The sequence below is a fragment of the Leuciscus leuciscus genome, assembly GCF_965113295.1.
Source record: "Leuciscus leuciscus genome assembly, chromosome: 22".
Taxonomy (NCBI): Eukaryota; Metazoa; Chordata; class Actinopteri; order Cypriniformes; family Leuciscidae; genus Leuciscus; species Leuciscus leuciscus.
In genome coordinates, this window is record NC_138746.1 from 25281079 (window position 1) to 25307768 (window position 26690).

At 35.8% G+C, this 26690-nt stretch overlaps 1 protein-coding gene and 1 long non-coding RNA gene across 2 annotated transcripts in view; one reads left to right on the plus strand and one right to left on the minus strand.

Annotated features, from left to right (window-relative positions):
• LOC309487030 (protocadherin-15-like) overlaps positions 1–26690 on the minus strand; it is a 242960-nt gene that overhangs the window by 192213 nt on the left and 24057 nt on the right. Inside the window, 1 exon segment of the mRNA XM_082154579.1 lies at positions 23173–23291. Coding sequence (XP_082010705.1) covers positions 23173–23263 — 91 coding nt within the window. The 5' untranslated portion in view covers positions 23264–23291.
• The window catches only part of LOC309487050, a 200504-nt gene that overhangs the window by 52967 nt on the left and 120847 nt on the right, over positions 1–26690 (plus strand). The gene's annotated exons all lie outside the window — the stretch shown is intronic.

Consider the following 26690-nt stretch of genomic DNA (forward strand, 5'->3'; position numbering starts at 1 on the left):
ACAGGCAAAAGCCCAGAAGAACTTCTTTTTCAGAGGAAGATTAGAGGAAAGTTACCAGACATCACAACTCCACACAGTGACCTTGAAGCTCGAGACAAAGACGCAGAGCAGAAAGGAAAAGCCAAGATATACACAGACCACAGACGAGGCGCTAAGACATCAGACATAGAGGTTGGGGATCAAGTGCTTGTGAAACAGGATAAAACAGACAAATTCACAACAACATTTCACAGCACTCCTCACAAGGTTGTACGCAGAGAAGGTAACAGCGTTGTCGGTCAGTCACCCACTGGAGCAAAGTATGCACGGAATACGACATTCGTCAAGAAGTTTCTGTCTGTGGAAACACCAACATTGGATGGTGAAATGATATGTGCTCAAGAGCCGAGTTATGATAAGGAGCAAAAGGGAAGTACAGAGGAATGCAAAGGGAACTGTGAAACACTTCAGAGAGAGGAACAGATTCCTAAACCTTGAAGACCCCAGAGACTAATCAGATTGCCTGAAAGGTTTAGAGACTATGTTGTTGAGTGACTGATAAATGCTAGGTTATGTAAGAAGGAAAACAAGTAAAAATCAGATTAAGAGTTATGTTGTGGTGTGGTGCACCTGTTCAGAAAGCATTGCTGATGTTCTATTAAGATGTACAGTGTTGCATGTACTTTGAATGTTCTGAACTGTCTTAAGTTGTAAGAAAATGTGAATGAGAACTTGTTTAGTTGGGGTAAGTTCATATTCAAGTAGAGGGGGGATGTTGTGTATTGATGTGACGTCATCAACATCATTATGTAAGTTAAATCTGGTGTCTGTGTGGTTCGATCCGAAATAACTAGAAAGGTTACAACAAGCGGAAGTGAGAGACGGTAAGTTTTGAATGCTTATATTTTTTTCTATGTACATTTCTGAAATGCACTTTCTGTAAAGCTGCTTTGAGACAATATGTATTGTGAAAAGCGCTATACAAATAAATTTGAATTGAATTGAATTGAATTATATCTCCTAAATGCAAATTTTGTCATTGTTTTGTAACACACCAACTTATTCATAACCTTAAGGCTAACATATTCATCCTAAAAGCTAAAAAACGTAAATTTTGATTTCAGTAGGCCTTTAAGCTAACACGCCGCTCTTGTAGTTTGTTTACGCTCTTGTTTCCAGAAGTCAGTCGCAAGTTCTGCCTTCTCCATAACAGTCTGAACTAGGGGTGGAACGGTACATGTATTCGTATTGAACCGAAACGGTACGGGCGTCACGGTTCGGTGCATAAATTTACACGGAGAATACACGGTATAAAAATACATAAAACTCGCATGCAAATTATTACTGTAATGCGGAACTACTGTTAGATACGCGGGTTCTTTAGGGACACCTAATCTGTTGCCCCGCCTTAGCTCTGAAGCAGGCTGCGATGTAAAGATTGCAATGCTGGAATATGTTGTGTGTGTGTGAGAGAGAGAGAAAGAGAGAGAGGCGCGGGCACGATCGAAAAGTCGCAAAGTGTTTACTTATATGTGTGTGTGTGTGTGTGTGTGTGTGTGTGTGTGTGTGTGTGTGTGTGTGTGTGTGTGTGTGTGTGTGAGGCGCGGACGTGATCTAACAGTGGAAACATAAAAACATAGCCTGGACATCATTCAAACTGCAAAGTGTTTAAGTTACTGTTAATTAAAATTTAAGGAAAACAAATATATTAATCTGAAATGTAGCAAATTAATTTTCAATTCATTCATGTACAATTACCAAACATATCTCAGGGTCTTTTTGTCTTTTTACTAATTTAATTAATAAACTAATTATATAAAACTATTGTCAGTGCACTACAAATAAACTGGTTCTATGCCTTTACTTTATTAATAAAACTTATTTAAAAAATACAAGGCTTAAGTCATTTATTTTCCTTTGGTGGTACAGCCTGAGACATGCACAAGCCTTCTGCATTTTTGTTTTGCTTTTCCCTCCATTGTACCGAACTCATACCGAACCGTGATGTCTGAACCGAGGTATGAACCGAACCGTGACTTCTGTGTACCGTTCCACCCCTAGTCTGAACCTGGCATTGGGTTTACCTAATACATGTTTTGAAAAATCCTGTTAAAATGTAAGTATTAAATATGATACATCAGGTTTTTGAGGATTGTTAATTTGTGCATCTCTCAATCATCATTGTACTGCACTGCAATATGTTCATACTCAACAAAAAACACGTGCAGACTTTTTAAAATATGTTGTTTAAAGATTCAATAAACTTTGAATCTTTTCATTTAAGAAATATTATATTATATTATATTATATTATATTATATTATATTATATTATATTATATGTCTGGTTTACAATACATAATCTACACATGACAATGAAAGCAGATGAGGGTTATAATTTCCTAAATGATGATTTGCAAAAAAAAAAAAAAAAAAAAAAAAAAACACCTTGCAGCATTCAATTTTCACAGTGTGCACTTTTTATTATATTAACTGATGTCATATGATTTTGTTTGCAGAATTTGGACAAACTGCTGAGTGGGTAAACAGCACACAGACACACACACACACACACACACACACACACACACACACACACACACACAGCAAAACAGCTTATGGCTTGATCCTCTTATCTGAGAGGCCAGAACAAATCCTGAAAAGCTAAAAGCTAAAGCTATAGGTTGAGGTCTGGAGTTAACACGACTAGAAAGAGCATGATCAATCATGAAGACAACAGAACACACTCTCACTGCTCTGGATCACAGTCACATGATTCAAACGCATCGTGAAATTATGTGACAAAGGCATGAACAGCATGTGAGAGAGGCAAAGGTGGGTCATTCTCAGGATCATTCTAATTTGTGTCCCCATGACTTACAACAGGAACAATAACTTCACATGATCTCACAGCTTTAATACATAGCTGTGTTTACTGTGTAATGCAAAAAACAAAAACAAAAAAACCTAGCAGATTTCATTCCTATTAATGTAATGTTTCACCTTTCATGTGCCTACAGTTCTTGTCATTGAAGAACCTCAAATCTTATATATGTAATATTATTATATAATAAATTCTATCCCACTATATATATATATATATATATATATATATATATATATATATATATATATATATATATATATATATATATACACACATACTGTATATTATAAGGATGTTTAACCTTAAGCTAGTGTTACATTATAAGATCACGCTTTTATCCATGCAAATGCTTTTAAACCATTAAAGTGCGATAAGACACAAAAAACAAAAGAGAACACAGCGCTGTACTGTACTGTACTCCTGTCTGTGTGACACTGACACACACGACTCATGCGCACAGAATACCACTTCATACAGCGTGCTGGACGCATTGAGTTCTCTTTCATGCAAATATATAATATGTTAGGTGCAACTAATCGTGATTGATTACAGATAAAAAGTGTGATTAATTAGTTATTTTTAAACAAATATATATATATATATATATATATATATATATATATATATATATATATATATACAGTATATATATATATATATATATATATATATATATATATATATATATATATATATATATATATATATATATATATATATATACACCACAGTCAATGTCAAGAACTATAGGCTCGTGAGATGGTTAGACACCTGAAAAACATCGGTGAGAGAGAGTGAGTCAAAGAGCAGATGTATCTCTCAATCTTCATTTACACACAAAGAACAGGGCTTAATAACAGCAGAGCAGAAGATACCAGCCTCCCATCCATTCAATGAGCAGAAAATCATGTTGATTCCCAGCATGCCCTAAAATGTTTCTCTGAACGATTAGAAAAGCAGGAGAAATCTACAGCTAAGCATTTAGAACCATAATAGCAAAGCATGCAGACACTGCTCAACAACAAAAGCAAAAAACATGGCAATGGAAAAGGCAGTTTACCACAGTTTTTCCTTTATAAATACAGAAAAAAACGTAGACTAATAAAAAGTAAGAAATACATTTAGTAAGGTCTATTCTTAAAAAAAAAAAATGTCAATGGAAAAATAACACAAAACACACTTTTCAAAATATTCTCTGTAAATGTAATACCTTTTTTGTGACGTTATTTTATAACAACAAGGAACATTTGCTCTCTAAATTCTTATTGCTGTAATGTATAAAATTTTATTTTTGCTCTGCAATTCTCATTGTTGTCCTATTATACTGTACGTAAAACCTGTAGCTGTGGTTTGCCTTTTTTTGCTAAATAATTCTGTCACATAAAGACTTCCCTCATTTTTTAAAGATAAAAATATATAATATTGTCTCATATTTTATATCACGCATGCATCATGCATGCACACACACACACACACACACACACACACACACACACAGACACACACACAATAAATATATATTTATTTTATACACTGTATATAAATACACATACAAACTTTTTGCATTATTATTATTAGAATTGGGTTCAAAGTTTCAAAACATCAGTGTCAGAGTTCTTTAATCAACATATTTATTTATTTATTTATTTATTTAATTGTTTTGGGGGGAAAACGACTAAGGTTGAATTTCCTTCTGGATTTACATTACATATTTTAGCACATTATTCCTAATGTGTGTCTGTCATAATAAGTACCTTAAGTATGTGACTCAAACCAAGAAATGAAGTGTATACTGGCTATTTGCATTGCTCTGCTTTAGCCCTGCTGTTTCACAGGGGCTTTAGTGCTTTGTGAATGTGAAAATCAGCTCAGATGGATTTAGATTGTGTGACTTACCCAGTCAAGAACTCTCACTTTGATCCTGATAAACTCTTGGCTGCTTAACACAGCGGGTCTGGGATTTCTGTTCTTTGGTTGTGTCTGAGTGGGCAAAATATTTCCTACGAATAAAACAAGCAGCTAAAAGAAATGTGAAATTCAGCTTTTCTGCCTAATAATAAACAGCTTTAAAGAGCACTGATGCTAATAAAACTCACTGGTGTATTTAAACCACAGAATCACTGTGACATTAGACTGTAGTGTTTCTTGAGCAAAAAAGGCAAAATGTTGATGTGCTTTTGAATGCTTTTCCTGTTTTGGTGTCTATCTAGCTTTTTCTGTCCTATGTCTGAAAGTGACATTGCCTTTTTTCAGTTAAGTCTTATGGGCTTTCTATCTTTTTGGTGACACTTTCTCTCGCAGATTTGCGTGAAGGCATCTTCAAAGGTTCCTATAAGAAATGCAAATCTCAAATAAGATTTCATTTAAGACCCTAAGAAATCAACATTTTGTGGCTTCAAGTCCACATTTATACGTTTTGTGTAATATTAATAATATTTTTCTGTACATTTTTTTTTCGTTTTTTTTTGGGGGGAAAGCAATCATATGCTGCCTAAAGCTGCATTTATTTGATAAAACAAAATAGTAAACCAGTAATATTGTTGAATATTATTACAATTTTAAACAACCATTTTCTATTTAAAATGTATATTAATGAATATTAAAATGTAATTTATTTCAGTAATGGCAAAGCTGAATTTTCCGCATCATTACTCCAGTCCTCAGTGTCACATGACCTTCAGAAATCATTCTAATATGCTGATTTGCAGCTTAAGAAAAATGTATTAATATTAATACAGTTGAGATATAAATTCTAAATGAACAGCATTACCGTACATAAATAAATACATCTACTTCACTTTTTTCATTAATTAAAGTGAACAATTTAAAAGTCATTATGTCGTGTTTGATCAGTTGATGTGTCCTTACTGAATACAAGTATTAATTTCATAAAAATAAAAAATAAACTTCAATTGATGAATTGGAAAATCTAACTTTTGAACAGTATAGTGTACTTCTAAACATTGACAAAACTATAAACATTTAACATATACAGTCTCTTCAAGGCATTTTAGGGGAATTGGCACAATAAGGCCCTGTTTACACCTGGTATTAAGATGCATTTTGGTCGATCGGATCACAAGTGAACGACTCTAAATATAGAGTAGATGTAAATAGGCTCTAAAACGTTTTGAGCTTGTCCACTATCGGCCACTTCCAGAGGTAGTCGAAAATGCATTAGACCGGATTGCTTTTGTAGTGTTAGACGCTCCCTGTTTAGACGCTCATGTGGTTGAATGTGTTCAAACAGCCGCAAAAGACGCCCTACTCTCCACCTACTGACCTACAGTAATGCGTAAACATCATGGGAAGCGCACTATAGCCAGATGGGATTTAAACTTTGTCAGCTAGAGACCCAAGTATGGTTTGAATACGAAAAACGTACCAACCACAATGTTATGCAAGCAAGCGCTTCTGTTTCTCCCCTCACTGTATTGCAATGTTTTCTCAACGATGAATGACACATGATGTAATCCAATAACGTTGTCTCTGGTCGTCTCTCTTCTGGTCTGTGTGTGTTCATGTGTTATGGAGGAGGCGTGGCTTTGGACGCCGATATGCAGAGAGGGTGGGATTGTATGCTTTTAATGCTAGCAGGCTAAAGTTAGCATTTCCCAGGTAACCTATTGCACCTTTAATCCTTAAAGGTGCAGTCTGTAAGAATGATAACTAGTGGTCGAAATAGGTACTGCACTCCAATTCAAAATATCGGAGATCGTCGTTTCTCCCGACCCCTTCTCCTCAGACTGGGCGGCGCTCACTCGGGTTGCCAGTTTGAGCACACGCAACAGCAATGAGCGCAATGGACAATGAAAATTGGCAAATTGGCAACATGCAGTATCACAGACTAAAATAATAACAAACATTCCAGCCTGGAAACGCACATTTCAAAGTAAAATAACTGGCTGTAGAAGTGTTTTTCAGAGAAACGAGTATGTGAACTTAGCATGTTTCCTCAATATATGCAAGCATATTATGGTATTTGTATGCTTTAGTAGAGTGAAAAAGTTACATACAGCACCTATAAATAAAATGCAATTTTGTCCATAGCCAAACATCACTCCTGCCAACACTGACCGCCAGTCAAACTCCTGTACTGTCCAGAAGAAATGATTTCTCTCAGTGTGTTGTTTCTTGATGGCTGATGAGTTCCTCCCTCCCCTGTTGTCTCAGACAACATCTCCATCTGGTTCGGGCATCTGTGGCATCTTCCTGATGCTCTGTGTCAATATCTTGAGCTCTCATGTGGTGCTTAAATACTCGGACAACAGCTCTTCTGCTAGAGGGAGAATTTTAGACACGGCCAATCCAGTGAAGAGTCTGAGCAGCATGTACAGCGTTATCAGAGCAGTTCACAAAAAAACAACAACAACTGTTTATTCTAAGCTCGTGCTGCAGTTTTGTCGTGTGCTTTATAAATGTCTGGTAGGTTTTTCATTCACCAGATAGAAAAAACCATTCTGAAAGTGATTCCAACGATATCGTTTCTCTGTGCCTTTATCATTATTGTTGTGGTGTGGACTCTGCTCAGGGCTTGAATTTCGGCGCGGGATTGCGGGTATTGCGCATAATTTTAATCATTCCCGCAGGTCTCCCACTTTTAATGCGGGAAATTCCCGCAAACATTGATTCACTTTAGCATGTAGGTTGTATTAGTAAATTAATCCACACAGATGATAAAATCAAATTTGAAAACTGTCTGCGAGACGCAATTTCTCAAACAGCGTGAGTGATTCTGCGGTGCCGCGTCTTCTATCTCTCGTCTCTCAAAATGGGTTGCACAAGGCAATCGTTAAGCGCTGCAGGCGGCAATAACACTCTCGCGTTTCGGGAGTCGAATTGTCACTTGCATAATCGGGCCAGCATTGCATCATGAGTAACTAAAGTTTACCATTTGCACGTCTTTTTAAGTCTTACCAGTTTAAGCATTCACGCGATTTTAAACTATTCGGTAGGCTACTTGCCATCTCTTGTCTGAGAGATGTTTTTTTCTCTCTGCACACATACATAGACTAAAGCCGCCTCACAAACAGCTCGCGGGTAACAAAAGTTATTTTTCATGGATTATATCGCTTTAACAGTCAAAAACATGCGAAAATTATGTCAATTTCGGTCTTGGTGAGTATCCTCTAAACACAGTCGGTTATGTCTTAAATAAGCATAAATCGCACGTGACCGTATAATAACAGGATCCGTGCACTAGCTCTTAAAGGGAAAGCAGCCATATGTGTCTGTCATTAATTTGGTTGTCAAAACAACAAAACATAGCTTTCATTTTAAATAATCAGGATTAATAGCCTATGTATTTAATTTAGTCAGGACTAAAATACTACCCAGTGTTATTTTTCATTTGATTACTTTATTCAGTCTCTGTAGTATTTCTGTGTTAGACCTAAGCAAAAACTTTTCTCTTTATTTCTCTTTATTGGGATCTCTATTCTATTGTATTTATTTGTGCTACTTTTTTCAATTTAATTCAAAGATTGAGGAATCAAGCTTCCTTGTGTTGTGTAAATTCTTAAGAACAAAATTACCCCATTGTAAAAATGCAATGAGTGAGCATACATTTAGGCGAGATACATGTAATAAAAAAAATAAAAAGTCTAAACTCCCCCCTCAAATAAAAAATTCCCCCCCATAAGAATCACCTAAGGGGGGATTTCCCCCCCATTTTCCAAAACGAAATTCAGGCCCTGTCTGCTATTCTTTTTTTTTTTCTTTTTTTTTTACTATATCTTTATTGTTATCGTCATAGTTATCATCCTTGGTGTGAACGTGCCTTTACGTAGGTTTGTGACAAAGGTAAAAGGAGTGAACGGATTTGCCACTGTCTTAAAGGGTCACTTTAACTTAAAATTGAAAACTGAGACACCAAATCTGCATTGTAAAATTTTATCAGTAAACTTTACTTAAAAAAGCATTCAAACCGATTGTCTTTAAAAAAAATTGTAAATTGAAATAGGAGTAGTATGTTTTACTGACAAATGCTAGTTATGCAGTCAGTGGAATGCAGTGCAGTTGGTGGAGTTCACTTACACAAGAGTTCAAGTAAATAAAAGAAAGGAACTATAGAGAGTGCTTGATAATTTACTTTAGATTTACTCTTGACTCAGTATAGCTACTCAGAATTACTGTTTTCAACAACTAAATAATTTCAAGTGAAATATACTGTGTGTTATGCTAACTCCCAGAGTGCAGTAAATTATCAATTGCTTTGTTTTACAATTTTTTGTCTTAATTGCCCATTTTATTTGCTTGTGTCAGTATTAGCACAACAAAGACATCAATTATAATTGTTTTGTAATGTTCAGAGACTTTCAAAATTTATTTAATTGTTACCATTGTTTGGTTTTGCAAGCTGAATGTTGAAGTTTGTGTGTGTCTGTGTATTGTCACCAATACAGGGGGATTATTTAAACCCAATTAAAAATGTTATGTTTCACAAGGTATTTATGGCATGAGTTTTAGCAATACAATTTTAATTGATCATAATTCTACACGAAAAGTAGACTAGTTAGTTTGAAATTAAGTCACCTTTACAAAGCAACTTATTTATTACTTTTCTTCCTTTAAAACCACAAATAACTGTGATATCTTGTTGCATCAGTTGGAAAGCGAATTGTAGTCATATAAATGAAGTTAAATGTGCCTAATCAAAGGGAACACTAATCACCATAATGATGGGTTCAAACAAACCCGTTTTAGGAAATCAACATCAATTTGGAGTTCTCTCCAAATTTTCCGTTGTGTTGTCTCACTTTGGAGCCCCAATACGTCAGTATCGACATAACGCTGAATGTGAACAACTGTTAGGTTTTACAATGTGTCAAAGTTATGTAGATTTGAAAGGTTAATTGAGGCGAAGAAATGATTTGAAGGTGAACTATAATAAAAATTCCATTGAAATGCTGATTTGAATATTTCTGTAAGCATCCTTTGAGCAGAAAACCTAGCGCTCTAATCAAAGCGTGTCTGTCCTGAAGCAACCTAACAGTCATTAAACTACCAAAATCACAAACCTCTAGAGTCGACACACGTCAGAATCCACTGCAGAGGGAGGAATAGGATTTTCTGTGTCTGTCTACACTTTCACAAAGGCTAACTAATTCTCTTTGTTTTTTGACACAAAGAACAATTTATGCAGAAGATGTGATGCCTTGATTAAACCCTTTCAAAATCACAGATTTCATTTCATAATTTCATGATAAATATAAACAATGAGTAATTTTTTTTTTTACTGCCACTGTTTGCCTGATGTCTAGCTTTGTATTTACATTATCCTTCAATGTATTTATATGTGTATTTTTTTTTATATATGAACTCTTTCCTCGCCATTGACAGAATTTTCCGTCATTTATGAGACAACCTCGGGTAAAAATAATAATGAAAAAAATGCTCAGATGAATGTTAAAAAACAACAATTAGAGCAGTCAAGTTAAGGCAGCAAACCAGTGATTATTTATTTATTAGTTTATTTTTTACTTAACAGGTCCATTGTCCCATATCCCATTGAAAGTGTCCAACTTTCTTTTCTTTGGATATTTTTTTCAGGGAATCCCAGTGTCCTCTAATACCTAATGGCCGTCTTTCTACCTAATCTGCTGAGAGCCCATCTCTAAAATCTTTATAGCTTAAGCATTTTATCTCAGACTCAGGAAATTGGAACATTTCACTGAAACAGTTATCAAGTGCTTTTGATTTCAGAACATCCATTGCCATAGGAGGCACGACCTGCAGCTCCTCTGACACCCGTTGAACAAAACATCACCCGAGATGTGAAGGGAATGCAAACTCTTCTGTAGTCAGCCAACACATTCCATAATCAGATCAAGAGGATATTCCCGCCGTTATCAGGATACATCTAACAGATCGCTGCTCTCAGTGACAGAGGATTAAATAGAAATTTCAGGCCAGGCCCGAGCCAAAAGTGCAATTGCCATGATTCCTTCCCAAATCTATTCCTTTAAGTGACCTTAGAAAAATCTTTCCAGATGTTTTCAGATGTTTCTCCAAAAATTCCTTTGTCGATATAATAGAAACCAATGAGTCAACTGATGAAATAATAAACACAGATAACTTGCATTAAGGAGTGTTACAATTGTTAAGACACTAAACTCCATTCTCTGAACTAAATTATCAATAGCCTAAACCAATTTGTTGAATAAATCATTATTTCAGCAAAACCTTGAACAAGTTTAGGCAGTTAGACACTATTTGCAAATCTCATGAACTCTTTTTGCAAAACTCTAAACACATTCGCACTCACTAAAACACGTATCGTACTGTGATACATGTGCGTAGCAAAACACTAAACACAAGAGGCAAAATGTAAACACAACTAAAACAAAGTTTTCATCGTTTACACACAATGACTTAAACTTGTTCACACTTATCCCATTCACACTTAGTGATGTGATCAGTCCAACTGTACAAAATAAGGCAGTTTAACAGACACAGCTGCACTGAATGTTGATACCAACTATATATGGAAATAGGGCTGTGACGGTATGGGATTTTTTCTTACTGCGGTAAAGAAGCAACAAATCTCGCGGTTTGGCGGTTAACCGAAAAATAGGCGTCGGTTCTATTTCTAGCATGCTCGTGCCGCAACTGAGACGCGCGTCTCACGCAGGCAGTGAACATGCCTGCTCTAATCTGTTAGTGTGTCGCCGACCTAAGGTAGGGGTGCTGCACTTAAGTCCAGCAAACGCCACAGGATGGTTCATTTTTCTAAGATGTGGTCTTAAGTTAGTGGTATTTCCTCGCGAGACGGATACTATTGTGCGACAAATATGGCATATTGCCGTCTAAATTCACCGGCTTCCCCTTAATTGTCACCTGCCTCAAAGGCGACACAGTATTTGGCTTAGACACTAGATTCGTGGCTATTTTTTGAATAATGTCATTCGGCTAGCGCCGTCAACTGTTATTGCCTTTACCACATAAGGGAGATCGCTACTTGCAATTCAAATCTAACTCCAACTGTTTACGTTATGCTTGTCTTTTATACTTGTGTTTGTTTGTATTTAATTGAACATTATCGGTAAACATCACAAGTACTGAAACCTAGCAGTTAATTAATAATAATCAGACACACACAAAAAAATAAATCCCCCATATGTTTAACTCCAGAAGCCCTTGAACATGGGACTCGCAGAATACAGTAAATCATAAGCAAATATGAATGTGTTTATAGTTCATATCACACACCATATGCACTCCTGTAACTTTCAAAAAAAAAAAAAAAAAGTGCGGTGATGACCTCACACCGCGGTAGGCATCTCATTAACGTGATATTGCGGTGATGCGGTTATCGTCACACCCCTATATGGAAACAGTCTGAGAGGGAAGAGAAAGAGTACATATAAGAGGTGGTGGATGAGGAGGATGAGGACGAGAAAGAGCAAGGTGTGGAGTGTTATCAAGGCTGGATCTGTCAGACTAGAGGGTTTTTCAAGAGACGACATTGCCTGTGATGTGGACAAAGTCCTCAGGCCAGAGCCAATAGGAAGACATGATGCTGAAGCAGAATCAATCTCTTATTGACCTTGATTTTGTATTTGCACAACTTACAGTATTTGAGTGTACCGTAACATACATTTCATTTATAGTTTTATTTGACCGTTTTGGCTTTTGCAGTTGGACTGCAGTATTTTTACAGTGTGCAAGTGCTGAATATACAGACATTCACTAGCATACCATTTAGTTTTTTTTTCAACTGCTTACACACAAAATCCTTACTTGTCATACAATTTCTTAAACCTGACACTCAAACACCAGAACCACACACCAAATCTGTAAAACCATACACTAATTCCTGAGCCTTCGACTCAGTTTTCAATTTCATAACACACTTTTTGCAAACCACAACACACAATTCTCTATGTAACACAAAAATCTAACAGGATCTTGATTTCCATTTTTCAAACACAACCCATCAAACTGCCACACTAATTCATCAGTGCCTAACACTAACTCCTCACATGTGCAAACACTCATTGCTTTACTTAACACCAACCAATCATGGCTTTAGAATAGGCCTATAAATAGGCCAAAGGTCAAGATATTGAGAATGAGGAGATGTCGTCACGACACAGCGCCCCACCCCCAGAGACCGCGTCATCCTCCCTTTCCGCCATGTTGGCAGGATACCCGCCAGCACCGTTCATTGTTTGTATTGGTAGTAGAGGAGGTTGTCGCACTATTTTAGAATACCTGGAAAACACTGCTGTGTAAAAAAAACTGCTCCATTGTCTCACACGATTGTCGTGGAAACCGTAGGAACAATGTGTTACAGCTTTTTCGTTTCCCCACAGACGCGAATTTGACGCGCTATTCGCGTTTGGTGTGAACGCACAGTAACAGGGAAACTTGCAACCGAACACTGACTTTTCTGCTGCTCCCTGATGAAAGATACCTGTTGATACCTGTTCAGAAAAAAAAAAAAAAAAAGAAAGAAAACAGGACTCTGATGGTAACTTGTTTAACAAGCTAGATAAAAGGTAATGCCCTGGCAGTGGCAAATAGCTTTGGTTTAATATTTGATTTGATTACATTAATGTTTAAGTTGAGAGTTACAAGAAATATTTTATTGCTACTGTGTAAAGGGAATACTGCTGGTAAAAAGCACATTAGGCTATTTGTTTAAAGTTTTTGCAAACCACATGTTATTGCACTTTTGTGTATATAGCAGTACATTTAGATCTGCTATATACACTACTTTAGAATTCATTATTACATTTTGCTCGTAACAATGCGATTAATCGCAAGAAAATCATGCGATTAAAATTTAACCGTCGCCCAGCACTACTAATTACGCATTAAATTCAGGTAGGCTTACTGAGTCGCTGTCCTCAGTGCCGCGTATCCTGCCATCATGGCCGACCGGCTCAGACCCCGCCCAAATCGGCACGTGACTCCTCACTCTCAATAGGTTTTTCGGACTGTGTAATACTGTATTCACAATCACAAATGCTTACAGTAAAAAAATATAATAGTTTGGTTTCAATCTTGCTTTCTTGTTTACCGTGAATTTATCAACATCTCTCTGCCAATTATGTTCAGTCTTGTACAGAAATGTACATAGGAGCTCATGAAAGAAAAGCAGTATTCAATTTATACAACACACAATTTCTGTATACAAACTGTATACAATTTCTATATTTTTTTTCTGTAATGTTCTGGATGCTGTGTTCTCTGAATGATGATCTGTAGTGCTTATATTATTGACTCATGTGTGTATGATCTGAAAGCATTGTTTGATTTTGAATACAGGTGAAATAGTTTTGAAGCGATTGTTTGATTTGCCAGAAGAGTCAAGGGTTTTGTGAGTTTAGTTTGAAAATTTGGATTTGTGTTTAATGTTGTGTGAAAATAGGTGAGGGTTTCAATAAATGTGTCTTAGCAATTGTGAAAAATTGTAATACACATTTTAGATGTTTATGGTTCTCTGTACCAATTTCGGTACCATGGCAAAAACTGTTGAATTAAGTACTTTAAAAAATGTTGACCTGTTCCTTCTCGTCCGTCGGTTATCACTGTTAATCATCGCAGTTTCCGTTTCAATCGTGAATTTTGTCAATCTAGAAATGTTGCAGCATGAAAACTTATCAGGATATGATGGTTCCCTGTTAAACGCTACGGGGAACAAATACCCACTCCACCATGCTGAGGGAATGCCTGTCTCATTGATGATGGCGTTCCCCATAACGTTGATCCAGATGCAGTGTCTCATTTCACTTCGGAAGGGAACTTCAGTGTTATTTTACATTTAAAGTCCCCCTGTGGTGAAAATCCAGCTTTTAATGTTGTGTATATGTCTATGTGGTATTTTTAATATGCTTTAAGACATGTGAAAATTCATAAGTCAACACTTATTGACTCCAGAGTATTTTCTCCTTAAAACTCCAGTTTTAAGATAGTTTCTAAAACGAGGTTTGAAATCACTGGTGTTTCTGGCGTCACAAACTACCTTGTAACCAATCAGGTCAACGTGTGATCGTCAGCGAGTGGATCTCTGAGCTGGAGTGAGTGAGTGGAGGCGGGGCTAATTTGCATATTCATAGAAATACAAATACAAATACAAATGAGGCAAGGGTGTAGAGTTACATTCAAGCTATTTTAAGGCATGAAGAAGGAAAAAAACGTTTAAATATGTGATCAAAGGTGAGATTTAAGGGATAAAAATATTGACGACAGGAGGACTTAAATTACATTATTCAATTTCTGTACATAATCTACATCTACTGTTAGATCTACCTGAAAAACCAGAAAAGCAGTTTATTTAATTTGCATCTTTGTTCTATTGTTTATTTGTGCTATTGCTTGTAGTTTGACTATTTGTTCTTATTTTACTAAAGACTGTTTACTTGATTTTAATAGTGTTTGAAATTTATATTTTATATTTATATCGTATTTATGTAGAATATTTTCATTTGCATTGTTCTTGTACAAAGTCTGGCGAGTAGTTTTTTTTTGTTTTTTTTTTGGAAACAAGCTTCAATAAGAAACAACTTGCTAGATTAATATAAAATTCAGCTGATGTCATTTGTTATAAATAATCTTTTATTTTCTTTGGCATTCATCAAGTTTGAATTTAAATAAAAAATCAAATGAGATGTTGTTTTTGAAGTATCCTTTAATTTGTTAATTATTTAATTCACTGGATTATCCCCCCAAAAAACTAATTTTTTCATGGTTATTTAATTTAAAAACCTTTTTTGTTGAATTTCAAGTACAAATAACAATATAACAAAATTACTCACACCGTACCATGAAATAAGATTGTGGTCATAACACCCATCCCTACTCTCCAGCTAGGAGACCAAATCAAACTCCAACAACACTTTTGAAGGGAGAGAGATGATGTTACTAAGAAATAAAAATGAATAGATCAACAGACAAAGTGAAAATGAAAAGAGCCTAAGATCACAAAGCTCGGCATCACACCAGCTCCCAGCGTGCACTGAGATAGAGAATCAAAGACAGACAGGTATACAGCAGAATGACAAAAGTGGAGACGTAGGTGATAAACAGATAAGAGCGACTATAATAATATAACCACACCAATATAACACCAAGTACAAAAAAGAGAGGAAGAGACGGGCAGAACAAGAGACAAACAGAAGGAGGGAAAAAATTGATTTGATACACTCTCTGCACAGATGATGGGAGACTGGACCTCGAAAAGCGCTCTCTAGTCACTGTGGTGATGAGAGGACAGTAGGAGACACAGGGTTTTGTTCCTCTGATATGCTGCACAGACAGTGAACGCGACTGAACTAAATCCACAAGAAAACCATTACTGACAAGCTGCAAGTGCTTATTTTACAGCACAACCACATCAAATTTACAATTATCTTAGCTTTTTCCATAACACACCTATATTTCTGTTAAGTTTGGATGTGTATTTAAGCACCACAGGGTGTTTGTCAGAGCACATGACTAACTTGCCTGAATTCAATTTGCATTTAAATATTTTGGAGTGGTACACAACTTTAGAAAGCTCTAGCCACTGAAGACATCAACTAGACTATAAGCTTCCATGAGTTTCTTTCTGTTGAGTTTGAATACTTACAGATAATTAGTCATACAAACTGACTCGTCATTCTTGTTTTCAAAGATACCTCAGGTTGGCCAAATTCAAAGGAAGCACTTAATACAGACTATACCACTCAAAAGTCAATACGATTGTTTCTAATAAAAAAATTCATCTGCCTTTTATTTAGCAAGGATGCATTAAATTGATCAAAAGTGACAGAACAGACAGAACAATTTATATTTCAAATAAACTGTTCTTTTGATATTTCTAGTCATCAAGAATCTTGGCGGAAATAGTCATGGTTTCCACAATAATATAAGCAGTTTTCCACATTGATATAATAGAATTTGTTTTTCTTCAACACCAAATCAGAATATTAGAATGATGCTGAAAATTAAGCTTTGCCATCACAGAAATAAATTAAATTTACAATGGATTAAAATAGACTGAATAGATATTTAACTGTAAATTATTTTTCACAATATTACTGTTTTTCTATATTTTCAATGAGCATAAGATACTTCTTCCAACAACATTAGTTTACAAAAACTCCCAAAAAATCTAAACTAAAAAGATAATTATATAAATAAATATGTATATATTTGTTAGAATTTGAAATTGTTCCATCTAATAAAAATAGGGTACAACAAGGCTAAAGGAACACCTTAACAAAAATGTCTATGGTTGCAGAAAATATATACATGATTTTATTGAATATTGATGGAGCAACGCACTTTGTGTGAAAATAAATCATAAATGTGGTTTGTTTTGTTGAAAAATCGTATAAATGCAGAGTTTCCAAAAGTCTCGAGTCAAAAACTCTGTAGTAATGTGGATGCCAGGCGTAACCGTAGCAAAATGTATGCGTTTTAAAACAAAAACATACTATTGGACGCCCAATTTAATATAGCCCTATGGTATTTACCATCTGAATCTAACCGTGTCGTTCAACAAATACAAAAGTCAGCCAGTTTATTATCATGTTAATTATTGAGTCTTTTGTGCCAACAGCAGGGGTACTTTTTACCCCAAATACCATAGTTTTACATATTCTTCAGTTCTGTCATGACAACTCTCGGGAGATTGGTATGGTAATAGAGTTTTGCATGGTAATGGATAAGGCAATGTTTATGTATTTGGTCTTGGCAGAATAGATCTGCAACACTGCTGCTGCTGCAGAAGAGCAAGTACCAAGACTTGCTACTTCCAATACATCCACAGACATTGTTGTGAGCATGTAAGACATGCTGCTGTTGCTGCTGCACATGTAACATACATGAATAAACCCCAGTGGAGCTGGGGAAGGTGGAGGGTTTCTGAAAGCGCGCAGCAGACTGCTAACAGCAGCACTACCTGTATTTGTTTGAATGTTGAGCCGCAGCTCATTGGCTGCTGATTCGCCAACAACCAATCAGCTGTTTGGTATCACCAGAACTAGGTATTTATTGAAAAACTGTAACTTTAATTACCTTAAACAAAACTGAAAAACATTTGTCTCAAAATGAAGTCAACAATTTTGTCAACTCTCATTTGCTACAACATTTAAAAAAACATTAAATATTAGATCAAATTAGCGCAGAATCAGCTTTGTTGTTGCTGTCCACAATCACGTCAAGCATTTCTAATTTCCACAAGCATAGTCAAATGCGGTTGTTAGGAAAAGTGTTCTAATGGTGTATAGGAGAATAAAGTCAAATGAGCCTTTTAACTCAGTGGGCCTTTAACCCCGTTGTACCCAACTACAAATTGACCATTGATGGAATTTTCTGTAATTTCTGACACAACTCTTCCCCACCATTTACACTGTTATACGGCTGGGGGCACTATGAAAGAGTACAGTATCTCCGGATCAAAACACAGGTGAAGAAGAAGCAGAAACAAGCGATAGAAGCATTGCTTACGTACATGTAAGCTAACGTGATAATCAAACATTAACCAGCATAAGAAACAAAATTGTCTAACGTTACTGAATGAAATATCGAACCAAGGAAGAGGTTCGATCAGAGTTTTTATCATCGCCTCTGACAAAACTGCGATTTTCTCAGTTTTCTGTTTAAAAAGCAGTTATTTTTTTTAAAGAAACTTTCTAGTGTTGATAAAAAGACTGCATGAAGCTAGAATAAAATGTTGTTGTTTTTTAAAGCAGATGCTCTGTTCTTTCTTTTGATATATTTTATGTACAGATATTCATACAACAAAATATTCTGGGGGCCATGAAATCTTGAGAAAATGATAAAAAATGCTGGGACTGGCTATAGTAACTTTTTAAAAATACACTGGCGAGGAAAAAGTTAAGGCACCACTGCAACAGCCATGAAATTAACCACCTTCAACCTCAACAAATAATCAGAAATACACTGGTATAAAATATGGACTACTCTAGGTTAGCGAAATAACTAAATAATATATTTGTAAAAATTTAATTTAGTAGGCCAGAATCATATTATAACTGGCTTTGATTTAGCTGTCAGCACATACAAATAAATAACATAAAAAAAACAAATAAAATCTGCAGAAATCAATTCAAGATATTTTTAAAACAAAACCACATTATTCCAGAAGACTGTAAGGGGAAATAAATTGGGTGGAGTAGCAATGCAGGACTACTGGAGATATTTAGTCACATTGCAACGCACCGTACGCTTCAGGTGTAGATACAGTGTTAGCAGGCATATACAGCAAGGCAGCTCACTAGCACTGAATATATCCTTTCCAGGAGCGGCTCAGTGTAATTATGGTCAGTGGTTTTTTTTTGTTGTTGTTTTTTTAATAACAGCCCGTCGCTTCATTCTGATAGCATGAGACTTGAGAAAAGTATCCTCCTCCTTCTCAATTAGATAGAGAAGACTGACTCCAGTCACAAAGTGCACCTGCAGGCTGACTTTAATGGCTCACCTAGCAGCAGATATCCAGCAGAGTTTAATTACAGTGACACGATGAAATAGGTGGAGTTGATACCCAGCTCGTCCCTTGAGATGGAGACCCAGATTTCTCCATCCACTTTTAAATGGTATGTACATACTCTGAAATGTGGTCAAGGTACAGACAAACAGAAAGAAATATAGGCACCCAGAAAGACAGCAAACATGAACAGGAGCCAAAGAAAGTGGATCTGTTCCAATCTCTAGTACACTATAAATTTCTGTGAAGTCTCCTACTTTCTAAGAAGGGTCTACTTTGAAACCATAGCTTGCAAAAACAATAAAAAATTATATAGTAGATCAACTAGTCGAAGATAGTCTAAGCTATAATAAATAAATAAAGTAAAACATTACAGTATTTTTACGTTAGTAGTGCCCTCATTTGAAGATAGTTGCTATTCAACATTTCTTCTAAGGCAGCATACTAAACAAAATGGCACCTTACGGACTGATTTGAAACACTGTAGTCAGCATCTCTGTTTAATCACAACACACAAACAGCATTCTTCACATGAACAGTGGGTTACACAAGCACTAATGCGCACAGTTGCAATAGTCAGATATTATCATGCTGCTACGCTAATGACTCAATAATCTAAAGACCCTTTCACATAACTTGTGTCAAGTTTCCCCATTGTATGACACACTCTATTAAAACGAATTTTCTACAACTACCGAGTTACCTCAGATATTGGCTGTCCGCCAGTCAAGCTATTTCTAAACTATTTCAGCTTTAACCCTGTTTGATGCTGACCTGTCATTTTATGACTATTCTAAATTTTCCCGTACATTTGTGGCTGTCACACTTAATTTTACTACACCGATGCTGTATTTAAGAGCACAAAGCAGCAAAAAAAAAAAAAAAAAAAAGGTTTAAAGGCTGTCAAACTTTATGAAGAGATCTTGAATGTTTCATAATTTCCTTTTATTCATCTATATTTACCTTATTTGTTTTATTTTTAATACTTTCACATCCTTTGTCTGCTGTCATCTGACCTTAGTTTGGCTCACCTTGCTTACATCTTGTAATTGTCAACATTAAGATTCCACATCGCTTTAATAATACAATAAAAAACAACAACATAACAGGGTTTTTTTTTCCCCCTTTCTGTGATGCATCAAAACCATTGGCATTTCTTTCTTTTTTCTTTTTCTTTTTTTTGTTGTTGTTGCACATTTCCCACTGTGTTGCTACCCAGAAAAACCTGCCCTTTTGTGGAACTTGAACTTTGGAGTAGACAAAACAGTACATAATGTTTACGGTGAAGAGTTACGCTTACATGTCATGTGTAAGGGCCTTAAAGTATGTACGATTTTTTAATTTTACACAAAAAAATACATAGCTAACATAGTCAATGAGTGAAATAGTTACTTTTTAACCAGATTGAATTTTATTTTGTATTTTTGTATTTTTTTTGGTTGGGGGGCATCTTAAGTCTTTGAGTCTTTGTCAACTCTCCATTATACTGTGCCTTGTTTAAAAAACTAAATTCTCAGAACAAACATATAATCCTCCGACACAATCCGGGATGTCATTAAATTCAACCACCCCTCACCAGCCAAAATGCGACATTGCTTGGCAATCAGGGCTGTGACGGTGGCAGTTTTTTACGACCGCAGTCATAATGGACCAACTACCGGCGGTGGTGCAGAGGTTGGTTTTTTTTTTTTAAATAAAAATATTATAATAAACGAGGCTCAAACATCCATTTCGTAACAGACATGCGTGTTTATTTGAGCAATTCCGTCAAAGAAACAACACACTAAAGCCTGTAAAGCATTACGTAAATATCAGTAAATAATGGTAACATAAATAAATAGAATAAAGTTAAAAAACATTTGTTTTATATTTCCGCACAAATTTCCGTGATATAGCCTACCACTCTGTGAGAGAGAGATCAGGGATGTGGGACACGAGCAGTAAAGAGACCATTGATCTCTTTTCTGATATCTTCATGTTTTCCACTTGTTGTAAAAGGTCTGAAGAGCGAATTTTATCTTCCACAAGGCATTTAGGCTGTTTGATTTAGCGCTGCCAGAGAAAAGCAAAACTAAAATCACCCGCGTGTGTGCAAAGCGCTTTACAAATAAATTTCACGCGCCTTACCATGTCTAATAACAAGCACAAACTGTGTTAACAAGAATTTGACATGCAAGTAAAAAGCTAGGCTATCTGTCCTACAGTGTTTTTCTACTTTACCACAGTAAAGATACAGTAAAGATTGATACTATATATCAATCAATAAATTCCTCTTGAAAAAACTTTGTTGTATTATTTTAATTTAATACTGTGAAGCTGCTTTGATACAATCTGTATTGTGAAAAGCGCTATACAAATAAACTTGACTTGACTTGACTTAAAGAATGCGAATACAATAGGCCTAATTAAAAGCGAACCAAGGAAGAATAATCCCCTTCGAAAATGGGTGAGACGTGAGTGAAGATTTGGGAAAAGACACAAGAGATTTCATGTCCAGTTAAATAACTAATGGAATATCGTTAAATTCGCTGATAATCGGGTGACCAGATCACAAACCAGAATACAAAGCCGACAAAGCTTAAATTAATGGGCTCACGCACAACTCTCTCATTCGTCACAAATCCAAATGTTTCCATGGCTGCGATGTAACATTTAATTGCTAACCTATTATTTATTTTGTAAACAAAGCTTTGTGCTTCACACGTGTCATAATATTGATGTAAAACAGCATTCACATACAAAAAAAAATTGTTTGCGGACCACCGCCAGTGCTACTCAGCGTGTTTTTTACAAATATTTTATTTTTTATTAAAAATTACTGAATCAACCTAAATATATTAGGTTACACCAACAAAACATCTCAGGTTACTCATGTAACCATGGTTCCCTGAGAAGGGAAGCCCTTTATAGCTTCCGCATTCCGCCGGCACACGTCACGGGATGACGTTGCACCAATCAGGATTGGACTAAGTTGCAAATGTGACTTCAGGAGCACTGACGCTGAAGGGATTCCCCAAAGTGTCGTCATGGCGACGCAGCGAAAGGGAACTAAATTTAAGGGTAAGATCAGGAAGAAATAGCTCTTTAACATAAATGTTGCAGGTTACCACTTTTTGCAGTGTATGTCTACATCAGACACAAGATGTATTGCGCAAATCTAAATGACTTACATTATAATTAATAAAGCTGTGTACACTGGAAGTACCTGTCTGCGACTGCTGTAAGAAACTGCATCATGTCAATTCTGCGGTGAATGGCAGAGTATGGCAGAATTACAACCGCCAACCGTTATACACAATTTCACCTAGCCCCACACATAACATCCTCACTACACTCTTCAAATCATACAAAAATCCATAACAATAAACGCTGCATGAACAGACAAGGATATCTGAAAATGTCAACTATAGACGCCCACCAATCTTTTCTCCTCAACTGCTAATCTGAACAGTCTGACAATAGCCACAATTTATGTGCCTCTATTTCCACTCAGCCTCACGGTATTTCCAGCAACGTTTTGAGATTTTTATTACGGTTGTCAGTTTGTCTTTGGCAGACGTGACGGTTTAATTCATACATCATCAGATGCTCAGTTTGAAGAGCTGTATCTGGCTGCTTCGGTAATGAAGGTGTGCAGAGAAGATGCAGAGACCGATTTGTGAGACGCTGCCACACAGATATAGAGATACAATTATCTCTCTGACTTCGCTCAGAGCATAAACGCTGGGCTGTAACATCCCATTTCACCATCCAGGAACAAAATGGAAAGTTAAGGTCCTGGTGCAAGGTTTATTTTGTAAAAGTGGTAAATAAAATCCCTCATGCTAGTGACAGGGAATGAATGATGGACTGAACTGTGAGTCTCACCCTCTGTGTTTTGAGCCAAGATTTGGGTGATGATAACAAGCAAGCCAAACGCCAAACCCAGACAGCCCGATCGCCACCAGCTCCTCCTCATCTTCAGTTACTGCCTACTGCCAACCCACCTGTGGAAAAACAGACAGAGATGGTTTCATTTTATAGGTCCAAAAGACCAATATATTGCCGTAAACCATGCAGCACTTGACGAATTAACACAACTATATATATATACTTAGTTTAAAAATCAACAGATAACAGAAAAATGTGATGCTGCATCCAAACTGATAGGTTAGAGAAGATTTAAACTGTATTTTATGTATATATTGATATAATATAATATCATCCACCCTGCTTTCTAGATCATACTGATCAAACACTTCAAGACACCAGTGAATACCCAACATGCACATGCACACACACACACTGGTTTCCATGTTTTATGGGGACTTTTCATAGGTGTAATGGTTTTTATACTTGTACAAATTCTATCCTACTACACTAACCCTACCCATACCCATCACAGAAAACTTTCCACATTTTTTGATGTTAAAAACAGCTTAAAAATTTAGTATGATTTATAAGCTATTTTCCTCATGGGGACCAAATAAAATGTCCCCACAAGGACAAGGATTTTGAATATTGCCATCTTTTTGGGTATATCTGAACCACACACAAACATTCTTCTGAACAAGTCAATAAATTCCTAATGGCAGCTCAAACTGATTCAGTCAAAAACAGATAAGTCTGTAAGCTGGAACGTGGATATTGTCGATTTTGCAGGCACGGTTACAGATCACTGCACACTAAATTAACACTAGCTAATCCCGAAATGGAAGTTATTATAAAAAAAATATATATAAAAAAATACAGTAAGAGTTTAAATACAGTAAGAACTATGGGCAGTTATTTAATTGAATTTGTCTATTAAATTTTTTTTAAGAGAGGATATAAATGCTGATTTCTGTCTTTTTTTAAGTTGTCTTGAAAAAATCATTTCTAATTAGCATTTTATGAATTATAAATATAAAGAATTTGCATAATTTAAACATGCTCTTAACATGACTGTTGTCTCAATGAACACAGACTTTAGAAAACAAATATAGGAGCAACATCATTGGTTGTATTGGAAGTGATGGCAAAATTGTAGGACCATCATCATTCATGTAAAATCTGGTATCATTTTCACACATTAAATATTGACAATGACATGGCAACATTGTTTACGATTATTTCCCATTTTTCGATCATAAATGATATATAAATGATAAAAGCAAGATCAAAGTTTCATATAGAGTAATAACATATTCTAATACAAATCTACCCTGAGACTTCTACAGTTTAAAAAAAATATACCGTTAATAAAAAATTACAAGCAATTTATGAGTGAAAATTGTTTCTATATATATAATTTTTATATATATATATATATATTTTTTTTATATATATATATATATATATACTGTTATATTTTTTTTTTTCACAGTGGTATATTTTCTCAGTTCACCCACAATTTGGACCCTGGGTGTGATTGCTGGAAAATAATTGTCATTGTAAAGCCCTTCTCAGAAATAAGGGTTTAATCTACTTTGCTTTGTAAGTGTTCGATGCGCAAGGACAGATAATACTTGACTTGACTACAAATATACACATGGGATTAGAGCATTCATTTGTGCATGTGTGTGCGTGTCCCGTCGTGAGGCTGGCTGTCTCATCGGTTGCTGCCTACACATGGAGGTTGATGTAGAGATAAACTTAAAAAAACAAGTATCTCCATTTGATCTGTCACCTGTGTTCATACTCACAATCTCTACGATGTCCCTGAGGCAGCCATAAGCCACTGAAACGCTTTAAAAACAGACGCTGATGTGCGTCAACACAGTCATCTAAATACAACATCAGACCACATCGCCGCCACTGTCAGATTCTCTATTCCCAAAAGAGCATAAGCAAGTCTCTGGAGCATGATGGGTGAAAATGATAGCTCCCCCACTTTAACATTTCCACAGAGTGCTCAACAACTGTGACAATACACAACAAGAAGGGCTAGAGAAACACAGGAACTGCTAATACTGTCTCTCCTGTTTTCAGCTTTGAAGCTTAGGTTTGAGGAGCATAAGCAAGGTCCAAAATTAACAGTCATGGCAACATACGTTACTTAATTTGGCTGCTATCGGGACCCTTTAAGAAATGCTGAAGTTTGGCTCACCTGTGCATCTGTGAGAATGACGGACCGTCCTGGATTGAGGACGCACATTACAACACAGAAAAACCAAGCAAGAAACCAATATGCTGTGGTGGAGATAGTATAGAAACAAAGAACGAATTTACAGTAATTAAAACCAGGGAATACATGAACAGATAAAATGAATAAAAGCATCTGCCAAATGCAATGCAAATATATATTCTGACACATATCTTTTTTTTAAAAACACAAATTAAATAAATACACATAATATTCAACACTTCTTGGCGAAAATGCCAAATTAAAAGGACAGGCAGTATTTAAATGAACATTCAGATTGACCAGATATCAAATACATGTCAGATTTAGAATCACATTTGAAATGAATCCAAATTGGATGCCAAAACAATTGGACAATAAGTGTTTTTCCTAATTTGCGTGCCAAAAATGTCTGATCTGTGCCAGATATCTGTGAAAAAAGAAATGTTTGACAGCATAAAGGCTGCCTTAGATTGGCAAAAAATGTAAATCCAGTTTTCAAGGCTAGAAGCATTGCTTGAAATGTAAGTGTGTTCAAGAATGCAAAGATATGTTTAATGTAAAAGGTAAAAATAGTGTTGATTACCTTTATCTTCCACTATGGCAAAGAAATGTTGTGTTTGAGTCAAACGACTCTTGAAATGCATTCATAGCGCCATTGATCGGCAGCTTGATGTGTTTGTCCATCTTGTCTGAATGAGGTACGTATATTATACTATATGCGACACCATTTACAGAAAAGTTGTGACATTGTGTAAAATGCAATAAAATCAAGAATCTGTGATTTGTTAATTATGTTTAACCTTTATTTAACTGACAAAAGTACAAAGACAAGTTCCCCAATGTTTTCACTGGCCACTGTATTTTGGAAATATAAACTCATTTTGATTTTGTAGGCTGCAACTAACTTAAAAAAAGTTGGGATAGAGGCAAAATAAAAGTGAAAAAATATTATAGGATATCCAAGTTAAACGGTTTTGAAACGGTCCACAATAAGCAGGTTAACTTGTAATAGGTGAGGCTGTTATGTTTGGGTATAAAAGGAGCACCCAACAAAGTCTCAGTTCTTGCAAGCAAAGATATAGGTCATGGCCCACCACCTTGTGCCAAATTTCATCAGAGAATTGTCAAAAAGTGAAAAAAAAAAAACACATTTCCTAATGCAAGATTGCAAAGAATTTAGGCTAGGTCTTTCACCTTCTTTTCTTCTTTTCACCTCCATACATAATATTCTGAAAAGATTCAGAGAATCTGGAGAAATCTCAGTACATGTAGGCTGGAATCCTCTGATGAATGTGCTTGA